Consider the following 20,261-nt stretch of genomic DNA (forward strand, 5'->3'; position numbering starts at 1 on the left):
CGTAATATTTTTCTGATTCTAAAGGTATATATGAACCCATATTTTTTTACTTGTGAAATGATAAAATTGAGTTCAAAGTTTTTATTCTCGTGGGTTTAAAATAATCGATTTTTTCAATAATTACCTGACAGAATTGAAAAAGTAAGGTGTCAAATTAAAGATCTTACTATTTTTATTCATAATGGCCATTTTCTTTCTTTTTTTGTTGCATTTTAGTACCTTAAAATCGACTTAATTTTTTTTTTTTTAAACTTAAATTACTTAAAAAATAAGAGGTCTACAAAAAAACCGATTGCATATCTGAATTCTATGAAAAATTTTACATCTACTACTTACTAAAAGGACCGGCTAGCTATAAAAAAAGAAGTTGATACAACTTCTTTAGTTAATAACATTACAAATAAAGTAAGTTTACCTAGAACAAATCTCCTCTAATCTTTTTTTACACATTATATCCACCCTCCTTTTAAAATTTTTTTTCAACTTGAGAGGAAAATAACTAAATATAAATGAGAGGAAACAAAAATTATTGTCCATTGTCCTAATGTCCATAGCAGAATAAAAACTTTAATCACATTCAATTCTTGGTGGAATTGAACCAAGAACCTTTCCAACACACGACTGCCACACTAACCCCTAGACCAAAGGTGACAGAAATTTTGAAGAAAAATTTAGGTCTAAATATTACAATTTAATAAATTATTGGGTGCTAAATTTCATAGGTATAACTCTTATGTACATACTTTTAAAACCTGTTTTAATATGTAATGAGTTAATGGTTAAAGGATACTAGTGGCTGCGCCCCTAAAACCTCTAGGAATACTTAAGGGAAGCAAAAATAATTTATTTTGAGGGTCATCTTTTTTTGGGAGGGAAAAGATACATTTCCCCAAAAAATTATAAACTTTCCCTAAATCAATAAGAAGCTTCACATTACCACTTTATATAATAGAATATGTGGATATATTAAAAAAAAAGAAAATTTGTTAATAAAATTATGGACCTTATTTATTGGCCAGTTCATTTATAATCCCCATAAGAGGGGAGAGATGGATTAAAGGGGGTGTATGGGGGTTAATTGTTATTTTAGCCAGCTGAGATTATTTCTTTATCAGAGTACATGAAAATATGGACAACATCAAAGTAATAATATATCAATTCATGTATTGCTTATAAATTCAGAAATTGTATAACATAATGATAAAGATAATTGCAGTTTCGAAAATAAAATCAATTTTAGTAAGCATCTCTGTAAAATAAACAAAATCGGATGATATATGATAATCATTTAACTATTTCAATCTATCGAGTACATAAAGATTATGTAGATTTTTTTGCATATTATACAGGACAATTTATTGCATTTTACAGACCTTTTTTTAACCAACTTTAAAAAGTAAAATACATTGCTGTTGTTTTTTTGTTAGAAAACATATTAGGATAATTTGTGTTCAAAATAAACACACACACACACCCTCCCCCCTCTCCAAATCTTAATTTAATTATTTTCATTAATTTAAAAATACTATGAAAAATGAAATATGTATAAATCTTTTTTTTTGCATAACTTTTTCAGTGTCTCTCATCAACCACAAAGTATTAAATACATTTAAAATTGAAGAAATATCTAAGTAGGAGAAGCTTAATTATATAGAACAAGTATTGCGTACCTAAACGGAAAAATAATAGAGAAGCTACTATATAACTTGAGTATCACAAAAATTGATTGCCCCCTGTGAGGTTTGAACTCACGGTCCCTAGTTTACAAGACGAGTGCTCTACCATTGAGCTAAATAGGCCACTTGTACAAGAAAAAAAATTTAAGATAATACAAATTCATAGTGAATATTAAGTAAATTCTGAAAAATTTGTATCTTTTAAAAACAATAAAATTAGGCAAACGTCAGTAGGGCAGTTACCCTATAAATAGTATTTAATAATATTCATAAGTATCAACGTTCAAAAACGTATTGCTCCTGGTGAAATTCGAACTTATAACCCCGGTATAACAGTGTAGAAGAACCGTGCGCTAACTGATTGCGCCACTGGAGCTCTTACATTACAGGTTCAAACTTTTTGTAGTTGTTCGAGATGGTAGTTTCTATGTTGTAATTTTAAAAAAAAACTTCAGATAAAATTTTTATAAAAGAATATAAAAAAATTTAAAAGTATAACACTTAAAAAAATTATTTTTGGGCGATGGAAATGTCTGACCCCCACCCCAAAATTAGCTCAAAACCATCCAATGTCAATATATATATAACTAGCGGCTACGCCCCTAGAGGCCTCTAGGGGGCACTTGAGGAAGAGAGAGAGTCAAATTTAATAACCCAATTTCTTATTTTAAATTTTTAAAGAAAAGTAAAAAAAAAATTTTTTTTGGGGGGGGGGATTTTTTTTTTTTTAGGGGGGGGCCTCCCCCCTCATTTTTAATTTTAGTTTAAAAAATTTTTTCTTTTTTTGAGGGGGGGGGATTTTTAATTTTTTGGGGGGGTTGGGGGTGTCCCACCCCCCAAAAAATAGTTATAAACCTTCCCAGGACCTATGAGAAGCTACCCTGTTAAGGAGAACCCGATCGGTTCAGCGGTTAGAGAGATCCTTCGGTACAGACACACAGATACATAGACACACAGACATCCTGTTACTTTAGTAAAAGGATTCCTGAGAAGGACAACATTGTCAGTTCAGTGGTTGCTGAGATCTTAAGCTTCAGACAGACAAAATTAAATGAAAATTAAGCCGCGCGGCTGAATTGACGGCTGAGGCTTGTACTAATTTAGCACCTGCGGCTGCGGCTTACAATATCTCAGCCGCGCGGCTGTGTCAAAGCTGCGGCTGAATTTAAAAAATTAAGCTGCGGCTGAGGCTGCGGCTTACAAATATCAAGCCGCGCGGCTGCGGCTGCGGCATAATCATAACTTTGCAGCTGCGGCTGAGGCTTTCTTGAAGCCGCGCGGCTGAGTGCGGCTGCGGCTTCAAATTATTAACAGCCGCGCGGCTGAGTGTGGCTGAGGCTTCCCCAACTATAAGCCGCGCGGCTGATTGCGGCTGAGGCTTAGAGGGGCGTTGGCTGAATGAGGCTTAGTGCGGCTGAGGCTTAATGTGGCTGAATTGGAGTTTTGTGGCTGAGGCTTACAGTGGCTGAGGCTTACAGTGGCTGAATGCGGCTGAGGCTTACAGTGGCTTATGTTTTCTTTAAGCCGCGCGGCTGCGACTAAGGCTGAGGCTTATTGGGTGGCTGAGGAAGCCGCGCGGCTGATTTTGAGGCTTCTCGTAAGCCGCGCGGCTGATGGTGGCTGAGGCTGAGGCTGCGGCTGCGGCTTCCGAACCCTGGGAAATAATTCTGATAATGGTTTTAGATCTTTCAGTTGATTCTATCAAAAGAAGACTCCTATACGCATTTTTACGCAAACATATGTCCCAAAGCAGTAGAAGGTTTGTTTGTAATGTTCAAAGAAGCTTTGTATTTGACCTTGGTATGTTTTATGCTATTTTTCGTTGATATGGTCCACCAAATAAGAGGAATGGTTCACCATAAATAGATAAATTATATAGAGTATTTATATAATCTGGAATAACTATTAGAGCGTGCAAATCAAGTACAATAGCGTAATAGTCCTATTTCACGGTAATTTTCTCTAGCCCTAATCACACTGTTATTTTTTCTCCAGGCTTTACTCGAAAGCCTAGTTCTGAAGGTTATAATGATAACAAAGTTAGGCTGTGCATTACGCCGTTTAGAGCTTTTAAATTTAGATCATTCGATAGGACAATGGATTTATTATTTTGGATGTTACACCAGATTTGGATGTTTTTTGATAAAGTGAAATTCGCAGCGGGCTAAAATAACGATACCCTCTATGTATCTCCTTTACACCATCCACTCCACTCCTACTGGATGAACGATCTGACCAATAAACGAGTTCCATATTATCAACTTAAATTGACAGCAATATCAACGTATATATTCTATATCTATTGATAAGATCTAGGCTTCTTTTAAACGCATTGACAACGGAATATCTTTTTAGTTTTCAATATCTTTTGTATAATATCGGGACGCGAATTTTGTGGATGAAAGAATATTTCTTAGTGTTTGTTGCTAATATTGAATTAGTTTTTGTCACACGTCTCTGCTTTTTACCCCACAGCTACTTTTCTAAAATTGTGACTAATCGCTCTGATATTCAATATTTCAAAATGCAACTTAATAGAATAGTTCTGACAAGTGAAATTTGGTGACAAACATCTAAAAGATAAAAAAAAATTAAGTGTGGACTTTCAGAAGTTTTGGTAAAAAGTATAAAGCTGATTTTTTTGGTAATTTCTTATTATTACAGGAATTACAAGCGATGATTGAAAATTTTAGGAAAAATAAGATGGCAAACAATCATAAAAGCTAAGCTTAGCAAATCACACTTGATTATAAAGATACTTTACTACAGTAGTAATTACAACTAAACCAAATAAATAAAAGTAAAATATTAACATGTTTAAAATGAACATATGGACTCCCTGGTGAAAAATATAGTTTTAAATTGAATCTATGTAAATGTTTCAGTAATGAACAAACAAAGCTTCAAAGCGATAGGACAATTCTTAAATTAGCGATCAGAGCTATTTGTCATTTTAAAGTATTGCTTTAAAAATGCTTTAAAATGAGGGAAGCTTTACCTGCATGTCTTTGAACGTTGAGGAAACGAAAACTTTGATGCATCTCCATTTTGGAAACTGGATCTCTTTGATCAAATCAGTTCTGGCCATAAACACTCCTTGTCGCCCACAATCTGAATAATGGAACACAGTAATAGTGTCTGACTGATTATGACGTAACAAAAAAAATTTGCCAATGAGAGGCCACTATAAATTTTACCATTGGTCAATAACGGCCTCTCATTGGCTAATTTTTTTGTTACGTCATAATCAGTCAGACACTAGTACTGTGTTCTGAATAATGGGACGGGCTAAAAAATTTGTTTTAATCTTATTATTGTACATTTCTATATTCGTAAAAAAAACTGGATATTGTACGATGCTACACATTATATTTAAGTAAGGCTGAGAACCGGTTCTAATTCACTTACTGGATATCAATTATTTTCGAAGCGATACTGAAAATTTTTTAACCCCAAACTTCTAATAAATCACACTTCTAACTTGCTGAGTGTGTTCTATAAGCTTGCAATCCTACACTATTTATGTATGTATGTAACGCTAGTTTTATTCTAACTGATTGAAGATTTAGATGAAGTTGGTACATTTTGGTTTTTATTTATATTAAACTCAGTCACACCAGCGACAGAGGGGTAACCTGTCGTGTCGGGGAGTTTACAGGTGCCCAAACCGCATCAAATATAAAGACGTTCAAAGTAGTTCCCACTACTGCTTTGACAAAAATAGGCGCAAACAAAGATAAACAAGATCGTTTAATCAAAGGTTTGATGTTAGTTCTTTGGGCCGGGGTCTACGATTAAAATCTAGCTTCAGACCTAACCCCTGATATTCATAAGGTTTACAGTCAGACAATTTCCATCTAATCATTAAAATCCTGTACCTTATCTTTTAAGGTTTGAAAAAAAGCAAACTTGTTAATAAAAATAAATAAGCTTAAAGGAAGAAAAAAGTAAGGCAAATAAATTTAAAGTCAGAAAAATTTACTTTGAAAGTTATGTTATTTGTACTTTTTATTTAAACGAGCGGCTTCGCCCCTAGCCTCTAGGGGCTTTGCCCCATGAGGTGATCCAAAAAAATTTTGGCGAAATTCGTAAAAGGGCCAAGGAAATCTTCAGCAAAAAAATGTTTATTTTTGTTTTTGGGGGAGTTGGGGATAAAAAACCCGCCAAGAAAATAGCCTAAAACCACCACAGGACCAGTAGGTATATTCCCTGAAGAGCAGAATCCGATCGGTTCAGTGGTTACCAAGATCTTAAGGGACGGACAGACAGACGGACAGACAGACGGACGGACAGACAGACGGACGGACAGACATTATTCTACTTTGTATTATAGATTGCTATATCTGGTTATACGAATAAGACTTTGCACATTTTGTCTGTGAATGAATTTGCCAATCCATATACATATATGCATATTACACTAGATACATATATCTTTTCACACAATACAGACAAAAAAAGGATTTATGGATAGGAAAGCAATCATGTATAAGATTTACTTTTTAAAGAGATTATGTTTTGGCCTTCCATAGGTATTAAATGCTTGTGTGTAATCTATCGTACAAAGTTAATTTATGTCGGTCTGTCTGTCCGTCAGGACGAAGCCTAAAATAATAACCGCTGGACTGATTTGACTCTGCCTTTAAGTATACTTACTGTTCATACGACACTATTGAGTTATTTTCATGGGTTACACCTTTACTGAAAAAAATCATTTTTGCCCCACAAATTTCTTAAAAAACATTACTATACACAGAAGAGAGGGGGCTAAAATGGGGAAGCAAGCCATAGGTTACGTCATAAAATAATAATTACACCCAGCTCAGATAAGATACCATCCTGTCAACCATTGGACGTAAAAGATCATTTATAAGCCTAATTATCTTCTAGGCATTGAAAAACCATAAACAAATTTATTAATTAATGAACTTTTCTTTGTCAAAATAAGTTTCTCATAGAACATAATTATCCTTGCTTTCATTACCATCAAACCCTTTATCCCTGAGAAAGCATAAAAGTTAAAAGATGCATCAATATCAGAATACATAGATAGATTCAGAGATACAGGGATAGGATATTAGTTCATAAATTAATCTTCCCTTTATATTCTCATGAGTATGTATAAATTCGTGGGAAGAATAGTTGTTTTTCGCATCTTATTAAAGGCAGATTTCCCGGTCTTACAAAATTGGTATTAATTTTATGATTTTCATTCAAATATTCATGGAAAATTGTCTGAAATACTATGCTATACATGCTTTTTCAGTATGGCTAAGAACCGACTCTAAACCAGCGGATATTATTCGGGTTTGAATCCATACTGGAAAATAAAGTATTCCTGGAAAGAAAGGATTGTTATTTAATTTAAGGGTCAGAATACCCTTCCTCCCTGGCATAGATATTATACATGGATAGATTGATAGTGCATTCACCCTAAACACACATACTAAATGGGAGCAAAACTACTCTTTACGCCTTATCATATGTTTATATCGGTCTGTCTGTCCCAAAGAAAGGGGACAAATGTTCCAACATATGGCCGAACTATGCCTATCACGCCATATTACCTTCTAATATGACGTTAATCGGGCCCTAGTAGTTTTTAAATCTGACAAGTAGTGACAAAACCTTGTCTAATCTGAGTTTTGACAGGTTTTCCTCAGGTTTTAATCTGCCCGCCCCTCATCAATCAACTCTGACATTTGATTACATTTCGTCAGATTGTAATCTGACGAAACCTGTGTTTTTGCGCAAAAAGGTACTAAAATTCAGATTACTCAGGATTTGCCGCCAAATTTTTAATCTGTCAGGGGGGATTTCAGATTATAATCTGACGAATCTGACTCAATGTGAGCAAAGTTCAGGTGATTAAGATCGTAATCTGTGATTAAATTGACCCTCAAAATTTGCCCAGTTAATCCCTTATCTGACATTTGATGACAAACAGTCATACTCTAACCTGACATTTGATGACAAACAGTCATACTCTAATCTGACAATTGATGACAAACAGTCATACTCTACTCTGACAATTGATGACAAACAGTCATACTCCAATCTGACTTTTGATGACAAATGGTCATACTCCTAACTGACTTTTAGTGACAAACAGTCATACTCTAATCTGATATATGATGACAAACAGTCATACTCTAATCTGACATTTGCAGACAAACAGTCATACTCTAATCTGACATTTGCAGACAAACAGTCATACTCTAATCTGACATTTGATGGCAAACAGTCATACTCTTATCTGACATTTGATGACAAACAGTCATACTCTAATCTGACTTTTATTGACAAAAAGTCATACTCTAATCTGACATTTGATGACAAACAGTCATACTGTAATCTGACATTTGATGACAAACAGTCATACTGTAATCTGACATTTGATGACAAAGAGTCATACTCTAATCTGATATTTGATGACAAACAGTCATACTCTAATCTGACATTTGATGACAAACAGTCACACTCTAATCTGACATTTGATGACAAACAATTTATATTCTAATCTGGCATTTGATGACAAATGGTCATACTCCTAACTGACTTTTAGTGACAAACAGTCATACTCTAATCTGACATATGATGACAAACAGTCATACTTTAATCTGACATTTGCAGACAAACAGTCATACTCTAATCTGACATTTGCAGACAAACAGTCATACTCTAATCTGACATTTGATGACAAACAGTCATACTCTAATCTGACATTTGATGACAAACAGTCACACTCTAATCTGACATTTGATGACAAATTGTCATACTCCTATCTGACTTTTAATGACAAACAGTCATACTCTAATCTGACATTTGATGACAAACAGTCATACTCTAATCTGACATTTCATGACAAACAGTCATACTCTAATCTGACATTTGATGACAAACAGTCATACTCTAATCTGACATTTGATGACAAACAGTCATACTCTAATCTGACATTTGAAGACAAACAGTCATACTCTAATCTGACATTTGATGACAAACAGTCATACTCTAATCTGACATTTGATGACAAACAGTCATACTCTAAACTGACTTTAACTATCATAAAAGATTTTTTTATGGGACAATCTTTTAATTAAGTTATTCTATTGAAAATTGTCAAAATTATCTCTTTATTGGTTTCTCATTTCTTTGTTTGTGTGTTGACTGCATCAAAAATGTTTTAATGTAGTTTTATGATTTTCAAAACCACTTCAACATCAGACAAAAAAAATTATCAACAACCCGACATTGAAGTGATTCTAAAATTTTGTGGTTAATTAATTTTTGGCAATAGAAAAACTAATTAGAAATAATTACATATCATCAAATAATATCTAAAGGTATAGTTGCATGAAGTGCATTTAAAAAGTATGATGGCTAGCATAAGTAACAAAAATACCATCTAACATGTATAATTTTGTATTAAAATGAATAACAATCAATTAGGCACCACCCAAATACTGTTTTTGTGAAAGCAGGACAGCCATTTATGTTGCATATTAGACTATAAAAGTTTTTTTAATTTTTAATCAATATAATAGATTTGAAATCTGCATAAAATTTTAAGGATTTTTTATAAAATTAGTTTTTTATATAATTCTTTATTTAAAGGCGCAAATACAAATTAAGTTAAATAATTTTGAGATCTGTGATTGGTAGATTGAAAACTATCTGCGCTCTGATTGGAGAAGCTTAAGTGATGTACATCATTCAACCAATTAGAGCGTAGGTAGTTTCCAATCCAGCTATCCTATTGGTCGAAATTTATTAACTTAAATCGTATTTGCGCCTTTAAATAAAGAATTATATAAAAAACGAATTTTATAAAAAATCCTTAAAATTTTATGCAGATTTCAAATCTATTATATTGATTAAAAATCTTTCCAACTTTTATAGTCTATTGCATATATCCAAAAAATATGATTTTCAAGTCTTGATATTTTTAAAACTACATGGTAGAAAATTGAAATTATTTCAAATATATGTCCTATAAATGACTATTAAACAAAAAAAATAAGCAGTTCATAAAATTCAAGTTTAAATGCAATTAGTGCAACTACACCTTTGATGCAAAAAAATAAGGAAAAATTAAATACTATTAATTAGACATCTATGAATATTAGCTAACATTAACTAAACAATTTATTAAACTAAATAATAATAATATATCTGAAATTAGAAAACTAACCAACAAAGAAAATACACCATTTTTTTGTTTGTTTTTGTAAATGTAGAAAAGATTAAGATTTACATAGTGCTATATTTTGAAGTAGTTTCTATATCTTTTTAATGCTAATCCATATTTATTTATGAAAATTTTTAAAACTTTTAAATTTTTAAATTTTTAAAACTTTCAGTCTGTATGTAAATTTTTTATGTCCCTATGACTGTCTTATGTCTGCCTATATAAGTATGTCTTTATATCTGCCTGTCCATCATATCTGACCCTCTGGCTGTCTTATGTCCGCCTATGTATGTCTGCTTTTCTGTCAGTCTGTACATCTGTCTAAATATATGAATGTCACTCTGTCTGTCCTTCTCTCAATGGTCTGGTTGTCTATCAATCTGTCTTTCCCCTTTCTGTAAATCTGTTAGCTCATCTGGCTGCCAGTCTGTATCTCTGCCTGTTTGTCTGTCAATATGTCTATGTATATGTTTTTCTGTCCATATGTCTGTTTGTCTGTATATCTTTCTGTCCATCTATAACTGTCCTTCTGTCTTGTTTTTTCTGTATTTATAACTTTTACAAATTGAAATTTTTTTTATACCTTCAGTCTGTATGTTCACTTTTTCTGTCCCTTCTGTCTCTTTATTTGTCAGTTTGTTCATATGTCAGTCTGTCTGACCATATGTATGACATTCTGTCTGTCTGTCTTACCAGCTATCTGACCATATGGATGTCAGTCAGTCTGTTTGTCTTACCAGCAATCTGACCACATGCATGTGAGTCAGTCTGTTTATCTTACCATCTGTCAGACCATATATGTAAGTCTGTCTACTTCTTCATATGTCTGACTGTCTGTCTTAAAACCTGTCTGTCTATCCTTTTGTATGGCTGTATGTCTATTTGTGGATCTATCTGTCCATTTGATTATCTGTCTGTCTGTTGAAAGTTCTCTGTCTATCTTTGTGTCTGTCTGTCTGTATTTCTGTAAGTCAGTCTGTCTGTCTGTTTGTCTATAATTATATATGTCTGTCTGTTTGTCTTTCCATCTGTCTATTTTTCATGGTGTCCATCTTTATTGGATTTGTATTCTTGATTCTGTATGAACTAAATTTTAGTTTCACTAGGAACCAGGATCAGACAATAGATGATAAAGGAAGGAATAGGTTGTGCTAAAATCTGTAAAGGTGAGAGTTTTAAGGCTTAAAAATAGTTGTAGAAAACCGATAATATTTATGAAATATATGTATTTCTTATTGGAAAGAACTAAAGACAATTTTCTTTTAAGTTAACATAAATTTTTATCATTCTTCTACTGTTTCTTACTTAAAACTACTCACAACCTTTACAGATTTTTAGCGCAACCTACTCTTCCCTTCATTTAAACACCTCAATTACAACTGAACAATAAGCCCCTTTTATAGGTTAGTATTCTAACAAATAGGTTTTGATACTGTTGGTATTTTAAACCCAATCAATATTTGTAAAGAATATCCAAAGATTTTCAGCCAACAAAGTAAACATAATGTGGACAGAGAAAAAAAACTTAATATTTGGGGAGAGAGAGGATATTTGACTGTAAATTATATTTTTACACTAGGGTAGCGAAGGATCTCAAAAACGGATATGGTTACACTTTGCAGTGAATAGTTTTAGGTCTAGGGAAGAATCTTAAATATTTGGGAGAAGAGTATCTCCTAACTTTAAATAAAAAAAGCCCCACCCCCCCCCCAAAAAAAAAAGAAGAATATTTTAAAGTCTTCTAGGGGCGTAGTTACTAGTTCTAATATTAAAGTAAAAGGATCTCCAATTATGTATCTTTCAGTCTGTTCGTTAAAGTTTAGATTCTCAGAGGTCCTGGAAGTGTTTATAACTAATTTGGGGGAAGGTACCAACACTATACCAAGAGAAATGCCCATCTAAAAAAATAACTCCTCCCCCCCCTCAATTTTTTAAAAAACTATAGCTAAAAATGGTAGGGTTGACTTTCCGCTGGCCTCTAGTAGCGTAGCTGCTAGTATATTGTTATGGCAGAAAGACAGAATAATTTAACTAGTATTGATCCAATACTGTATCCTTTGATTTTAGGAATTTAAATGTATTTTTCAGGGATAAGACAATGGCCGAAAAATTGATGCTCATAAGTCCCAAATGATGATACACAAAATTACCCCTTCTGTAGATTATAATTAGTGGTTAAAACATTAGGACACTCGAACAATAAACCAACCAATTACTAATTAATAAAAGTCCCCAAAGTTGTTGTGCCAATGAATGAGAAAACATTATTAAAAACCTTTGGGGACTAGTTCAATAAACAGTTAAATGTCCCCTCCTACCCTTGTATGCATCTCTTAAAGTTTTAACAGGAATTCAAGGGATAGGTCAATGACAATACATTTGTTCATTTCCCCAATGATTATAAACAAGATATACTACCGTAAAATGAATTTATTTGTTAAAAAGTTTTAAATGTACCAGTTTAGAAAAAAAACATCCAAATTTAAGTGTTTGAGCAAGCGGTAGAATACTTTGGGTACCAGCATAATTTAAAGTCCAATGTCCCCTCCCTCCTTATTACAATAATACCAAAATTTTGTAGTACGCTTTCTTATTCATTCCCTCAACACTTTGAGTACTTTTATTAACTTATGATTAGTCAAATAATATACTAGCAGTTTCCAAACATTTCAACCCTACTTTAGAATAAAATTATTGGTTGAAAAATTTAGACTCTGCTAATTAAGAAAGAAAAAAATTCTTATTTTTGTTGTGTGTGTTTTATAAAACCTATCATTTATGTATGAACATACATACCCCAATTCTATAGAAGCTTCGTTTTTAACGAGAAAACAAGGATGGTAACATACAAAAAGCGAAGCTTCAAAGTGACAGGACAAACGAACATTACCACTTGTAGAGATCTAGAATAAAATTGAATGTAGATCCATAGGATTATACTATGGACGGCTGAACCAACCCCAATTATACAAAAGCTTCGTTTTAAAACAAGGATGACAACATCCGTAAAAGCAAAGCATTGAAACGGTAGGACAAACGGACACTATCACTTGTATAGTGTCAGAACTGAATAATCAGAATATAAATGTATAAGAGTCTAAGAAAAATTGTAAGTAAATTTGTTGAAAAACTGATGTTACAGAATAATATTTATGGAATACTTACATTTTTTGGACTTGATTATAGAGTTGCTTTGCCTTTAATATTGTACTTTGTTGTCCCAGAAATCAGTATACTAAAAATCAGATAAATCGGATAATTAGATCACATAAAAATTTGTTGTTAAAAAAGTAAAAAAAAATCAACATGTTTAAAATGGACGTATGGACATTCTGGTAATGATTATAGAGTTGCTACGCTTTCTAAATCGTACATAACTACTACAGGAATCACCATGCAAAGTTTAAAATCGATAGGACAATTCTAACATGTCTAAATTAATGAAAAAAGCTATCAGTTACGGACGGACGGACGGACCGATCATAGTTATAGAAAAGCTTCGCTTTTAAAAACAGTAATAATAGCCAGGGATCTAAAGGGATAAGACAATGGTAGATAAATTGATGTATATCACCAATGATGATACACAAAATTACCCCTTCTGTAGATTAGAATTACAATTAGATTACAATAAAAATCAATAAAAGTCCCCAAAGCTGTTAAGTTAAGGAATAAAAAAACGTTATTGTAAACTTTTTGGACTAGCACAATGTCCCCTCCCTCACTAAATAGTAGAGTATTTTTGCATTGATAAAAATTTTATAAGGAAAGCTTTTCTATAATTCAGGTCCGTGCGTCCGAACTTCCATAACGGATAGCTCTTTAGGTTAGTTTAGTCATGATATAATTGTCCTACCGATTTAAACTTTTTTCCTTACGATTTAAATGATTAATGTCGTCGACTATATAGCTCTTAAAATGTTACTCTTGGCTGACATATTATCCACAATCTATTTGCCAGGGATATTAGAGTTTCAATTTAAATTCCCTTTCCACAAACTAATTATGTTTATCCAGGGATCATAGGGGATAAGACAATGGACGGTATATTATGATATTAGAGGGAAATTTTAGACTGTCAATTACACAAATACTTAAAGTTTTAAAATCACGTTTATCTATTCGTTGGATTAAAACTTTAGGTACTTTTATTTGATTTTGATTGGTTAGTTCTTTAAAAGCTTCAAATGTTTCAACTTAAAGTTAATCTTCAGAAATGGTAATTTTGTTTATCACTTAGTTGTGTTCGTCTTATCCCTTAAGATCCATGATAAAGTTACCCCTTCTGTGGATTAAAATTATTGATAGAAAATGTTTTTCTTGTTAAATGCGTACTTTGCTCTTAGTTTGATTTGTTTTAATAGAAAATCTAAGTTGGGTAGGGATAGATTAATGAGAAGAAAAAAATAATATTTGCAGTAAATTGTTTGATATCAATAATACAAAGTAGCTTGATTTCTGTCTGTCCGTCCGTCCGTCTGAAGCTTAAGATCTCGGTAACCACAGAACCGATCGGATTCTACTCTTTAGGGTATATACCTATTGGTCCTGTGGTGGTTTTAAGTTATTTTCTAGGGGGGGCGGGACACCCCAACCCCCCCCCCCAAAAAATGAAAGTCCCTAGAGGCTAGGGGCGAAGCCGCTAGTTTATATATATTTGAGGTATATGCATATTAAGAAACAAACTTATTTTCTTCTCTTTTAATTACTTTAAACTTTAAAATATACCAGCGGTTGCAAACCTAACATTTAGGAGCTAGGGAAGGGAAGAAAATAGTATAAAACCATCGCAGGACTAATATAAAGTTTTCCAAAAATAGAGACCTCGATGGGTTAAGTAGCTTTAGAAGTCTTAAGCTACAGATATAACAAGGATGACAACATCCATAAAAGCAAAGCTCTGAAATGGAAGAACAAACGAACATTAACATTTGTAGATTGTCAGAACTAAATTAGCAGAATAATGCATCAGTACAAACAATATTGTAAGTAAATTTGTTGCAAAACTGCACAAATAGATGATACTGTTTAAGGACATACTTACATTTTTGGGACTTGTTTATAGAGATGCTTTGCTTATAACATTATACCGTGTTGAAATAGGAATCAGTTTTCAAAAAATAAGAATAATCGAATAATTTTAACATACAAAAATTTGTTATCAAAAAAGTTAAAAATCGACATGTTTCAAATGGACGTAGGGACATTCTGGTATTGATTATAGAGTTGCTACGCTTTCTAAATTGTACCTAACTAATACATGAATCATCATACAAAGTTTGGAATCGATAGGACAATTCTAACCTGTTTAAATTAACGAAAAGAGCTAACTTTCTGTGACGGACGTACCAACCCTAATTATAGAAAAGCTTCGCTTTTAAAAACATTACTTCTTTATATAATAGGTTACGTCCCCAGAAGGGGGAGGGTGTAGTCCCAAATAGGAATTATGAGAAGCTACACTTTAAAGAAAAATCATATCAGTGAAGTGGTTTAGGAGATCCTTCGTTACACAAAGACAGACACATAGACATCTTGTTACCTTTACATGACATAATCAAACTTGTTAATAATAACATTCTCATTGAAAGTTTAACTTTTAGTTTTTAGAATGTTTGTCTCTGCAGAAATAATTATAATAAATGCATATTGTCAAATGGTCACAAATAATGTGAAAACCTAACCTAATATTAAAACAGCGAAAACAGTAAAAGTGTCTAACTATGACGTCAGAAAAAATTAACAATTAACCAATGAGAGGCCGCTTTATATTTTACCATTGTGATTACTGGCTTCTCATTGGTTAATTGTTAATTTTTTCTGACGTCATAGTTCCGACACTTTTACTGTTTGGTATAAGATCCAAGTAGTAATATATCCATTATGCTACGATAAATTGTTGCAGCAGAACCCTGCCTTTTTCTCCTCACATTGTTACTCCCATTTTTCTAAAACAGCTAATTATACCAAAACATGTTATTAAAACTTAACTTAATTTAACTTAGATTATGGTTATGAATATGGGAACTGACACATTTATTGCAGATAATCTAAACTAACCTTTATACTTTATTTTTTTGGGAGGGTTATAAATCAGGGATACGATTTTAAACAATTTTGCATTAAATGAATATGGTTATTTTAATTTGCCTAAAAATTTATCAGAGTAAAATGTTACAGTTGAACGGGTCTACCTTCAAACTAGAAAAGGTTTGATTTAAATTTTAAGATTTGTGACTTTATCTAATTCACTTATTTATCTAATAGTTTATGCTTAAGGTAGGGGAAAGACAATGGCACATAAAATATTTTCCAGTATGGTTTCATAACCGATTAATATCCAGTGGATTAGAACCGGTTCTCAACCATACTTAAAAATCATGTATCATAGCGTATTATATCCAGTTTTCTATGAAAATAAAAATGTATAATCATAATATTAAAACCAGTTTTGTTAGCCGGCGTCTTTGGCATCTCAGAGCTAGTTTTAATCATTTAATGCGTTCAAATGCATTGTAGAACCAGTTTTATATTTATTTCTTATAATACCAGGTTCTTAACAAGTCCCCCCCCCTCCCCCCAACCCCACTTCTCCATGGTTACGAATTTAATCTGGTAATACTCGTCCCATTTCCTCATAACTATACCCTTCTATATTACTAAATGTTTGGGTTGGTATCATATTATAATATAAAAATCACCGCAAATATAAGTATTAGATAAATAAAATTTCAACAAAGTAATACAATTCTAACCTTAGGATTCTTTCAAAAATTGCACTTTGATTTCTTTTTAGTTTGTTTGTTTATTATTATTTTTGATCTTTGGTGAAATGGTGATTATGATTTAGCATTAAAAACCACGACATTTTTATATTCAAAACTTATTCATTATATTGATCATACAATGTCTAGATTATTATTGCTAAAATATCTTTCATGTAACTGCAAAATAAATCAATTAACAACTTTGTTTTAACATATCTGTTAAAATTAACTTTTACTTTAAACAAAACACATATCACAAGCTTCAAAGTTCACGCTTTACAGGTCAAGCCAATACTAGCCGCTAGCGTCATATACCTCCCTTTTTACATTCCGAATCCCTACCCCCATTTAAGATGAAAGGCAATACATACATCAGAGAGAAATTCAATTATTATCAGGGATCTAAAGGGATAAGACATTAATGTGATTTAGATAACTTAAAATCAAATATTTTTTATCTACTCTTTAATTTCAGGGATCTCAAGGGCTAAGACAATCGCCGATAAATTGATGTTCATCCCCAATGAAGATACACAAAATAACCCCGTCTTTAGATTACGATTAGAGGTTGAAACGTTTGGACACTCAACTAAATGAACCAACCAATCAAAATTTAATAAAAATCCCCAAGTAAGTTAAGTCAAAGAATAAGAAAACGTTATTATTATAAGACTTTGGGGGCCAGTGTAATAAACAGCCCAATGTCCACTCCCTCCCTGAAATATTTGAAATATCTACCCATCCCTCTGGCCGTTTATCGAGTCTTGATTTTAAAAGACTAAAAATGTTAAAAAAGATTTTATCCCCAATTAGAATAAAATTAGCATAATATTTGAATTGTAATCCTAGATATTTAATTACATCCGAGAAAGGTCACAAGGCAAATAAAATAAAGAGTAACTGCACTGTTGATCAACAATTTTTTGGCTGGAAAAACATAGTTTGAAATTTATAGGACAATTCTAACATGCTTAAATTAATAATGAAGAGCTATTAATTACTGACCCGACGGTTTGAAAGTCATACTGGAATAGATATTTATCGCATCATATTATAGACAGACATATTTGCCTGTAATTGTAAATTATTTCAATTTGATGCTATACATGACTTTCTCAGTATGGCTTAGAACCGGTTCTTATCCAGCGGATATAAATCGGTTAAGAAGTCATACTGGAATAGTTATGTAGTGCATCGTATTATAGACAGCTGTCCTCGGATATTAAAATAGAAAATTATAAGATTAAAACTAGTTTTGTGGGCCCTAAAGGGCCTTAGGCCTGTGCTAAAAAACTGACATTATTCTTTATGATTTTTACTTAAGTAATCTTGGGAAAATGTAATAAATGGCTACACATGACTTTTTCAGTATGGCTTAGAACTGGTTCTTATCCAGCGGATATAAATTGGTTTGGAAGCCATATCGTATAGTTATTTATCGCATCGTATTATAGACAGTTGTCCGCGGATATTAAAATGGAAAATTATAAGATTAAAACCAGTTTTGTGGGTCCCGAAGGGCCGAAGACCTGTGCCAAAAAAACTTACATTATTCTTTATGATTTTGATTTTACTAATCATGGGAAAATGTCTGTAATACGCTGCTATACATGACATTTTCAGTTCTTATCCAGCGGATATAAATCAGTTTGAAAGCCATACTGGAATAGTTATTTAGCGCATCGAATTATAGACAACTATCCGCGGATATTAAAATGGAAAATTAAAACCAGTTTTGTGGGCCTAAGGGGGCCTAAGGGGGCCTAAGGCTCATGCTATAAAAACAGAACATTAATTTTATGATTTTTAGTTCAATAATCATGAAAAATTGTCTTTAATATGATACTATATATGATTTTTAAGTATGGCTTAGAACCAGTTCCAATCCATCGGATATTAATCGGTTTGGAAACCATACTGGAATAGTTATTTATAGCATCGTATTATAGTTAAAAAGGGATCGTATTTTAGACAGCTTTCATTTAACCCTTAACGGTTGGGGGGGGGGACGTTGAACGCCCCCCTCCCCTCCAGTTTTTTCTATCTCATTTTCTGTGTGTGAAAGATAAAGAGCCCAAACTGCGTGACTTTTTAAGTATGGGTATGGCTCATAACTGAGATTTTGAAGTTTTTTAATATCTCCATCCTGGCGGGAGCTGAAATTTGTATTTTTATATTTCTAATATAAAATTTACATAAAGATAAACATTTTCTGTAAAAAAATGTTCTCCTAGCTTCAAAAATAAGAATGTACAGTCGTTTGAAATTTTTAAGTAAAAAAGGACCTAAAACAAAGGTTCTTAAATAAAAAAGTGAAGGTAGCGAAAATTGACTTTGACTTATTTAAGGTCGGATATTCATTATCAATCAGCGGACTTGCACAAAATTTTTTAGCCCTCTAGCTCTAATAGGAACTTAGATAATAACTTTTAAGATTTCTCCTGAAAGCGAGTGTTCCTCATTTTCAGGCCATAAAATATTTTCTCTAATAAAATTTTTGGAATGCTAATTCTTAGGACAACAAAGTACAATGTTGTAAGAAATGCATTTCTATAACCAAGTTTTAAAATGGGACTTGTATACATATTAGGGTGGGTTGATTTTGGATATTTTTTTCTGAGGCCAAAGCGGAGATCTGCAAATAATTTGTATAAATATAATACACCTCTGGATGATTTAAAATTTATTTTAAGTCTTAAAACCGCTGACGACCAGACATTCAATTGTATAGCTATTTGTAAATGGGAGTCAACAATTTATTGAATCAGAACTATGGCTTCATGGTGCTCCCAGTAAAGGCATTGAGGAGTGGAACTTTTGACCGTTTCAAAAAATCTCGTTCCTAGCCTGAGAAAATCTAAAAAACCTCTACAAATTGGACAATTCTCAATAAACCTTAAGAATTTGTGGTTTTTTAGTGATTTCTAAGGCTAGGAACAAGATATTTTGAAATGGACAAATGTTCCTGATTCAGCTCCTCAAGGCCTTTCCAGGGAGCACCATGAAGCCATAGTTCTGATTCAAAAAATTTTTGAATGTCGTCTTTGCATATTAATAAGAAATGAAATTTATTTTTATTGGTCGCATTCTAAAACTCAATTTTTTAAAATTCTTTTTCGGTCAGAAATTTTTTAAGGTTAATTTTATCTGTTGCATATCCCCTCATTGTCTAATTCCGATATGAACCCACCCTAATACATATATATTCTGATTATTCCATTCTGACACTGTTAATGTTCATTTGTCCTATTGTTATCAGATGGACAGACAGATGGACAGACAGACAGACAGACGGACAGATAGATGGACATACAGATGGACAGACAGATGGACAGACAGATGGACAGACAACCAGACTGACAGACAGACAGATGGACAGAGAGACGGACAAAGAGACAGACAGACAGACAGACAGACAGATGGACAGGCAGATGGACAGACAGAGGAACAGACAGACGGACAGACAGACGGACAGACAGATGGACAGACAGACGGACAGACAGACAGACAGACAGACAGACAGACGGACAGACAGACGGACAATGCTGACCATGACTATCAGACAGGCGGATAAACAATGTATAGACTAGATGTACATATTGTCATATGAATTATCACTGAAATTTCAGC

General features: G+C 32.8%; 1 protein-coding gene and 1 non-coding gene across 3 annotated transcripts in view; both read right to left on the reverse strand.

The window, feature by feature from the left end:
• LOC145326390 (telomerase protein component 1-like) overlaps positions 1-20,261 on the reverse strand; it is a 75,113-nt gene that overhangs the window by 12,269 nt on the left and 42,583 nt on the right. For both annotated transcript variants that reach the window (XM_080169725.1, XM_080169724.1), the window contains exon 24: positions 4,675-4,787. In XM_080169725.1, the coding sequence (XP_080025851.1) occupies positions 4,675-4,787 (113 nt within the window). The remainder of the gene's footprint in view (positions 1-4,674; positions 4,788-20,261) is intronic.
• Positions 1,728-1,799, reverse strand: TRNAT-UGU (transfer RNA threonine (anticodon UGU)). Its single transcript has one exon. It is a non-coding gene; the product is annotated as a tRNA-Thr (tRNA).

The sequence above is a fragment of the Acartia tonsa genome, chromosome 8 (genome assembly GCF_053477335.1).
Source record: "Acartia tonsa isolate MP-2025a chromosome 8, ASM5347733v1, whole genome shotgun sequence".
Taxonomy (NCBI): domain Eukaryota; kingdom Metazoa; phylum Arthropoda; class Copepoda; order Calanoida; family Acartiidae; genus Acartia; species Acartia tonsa.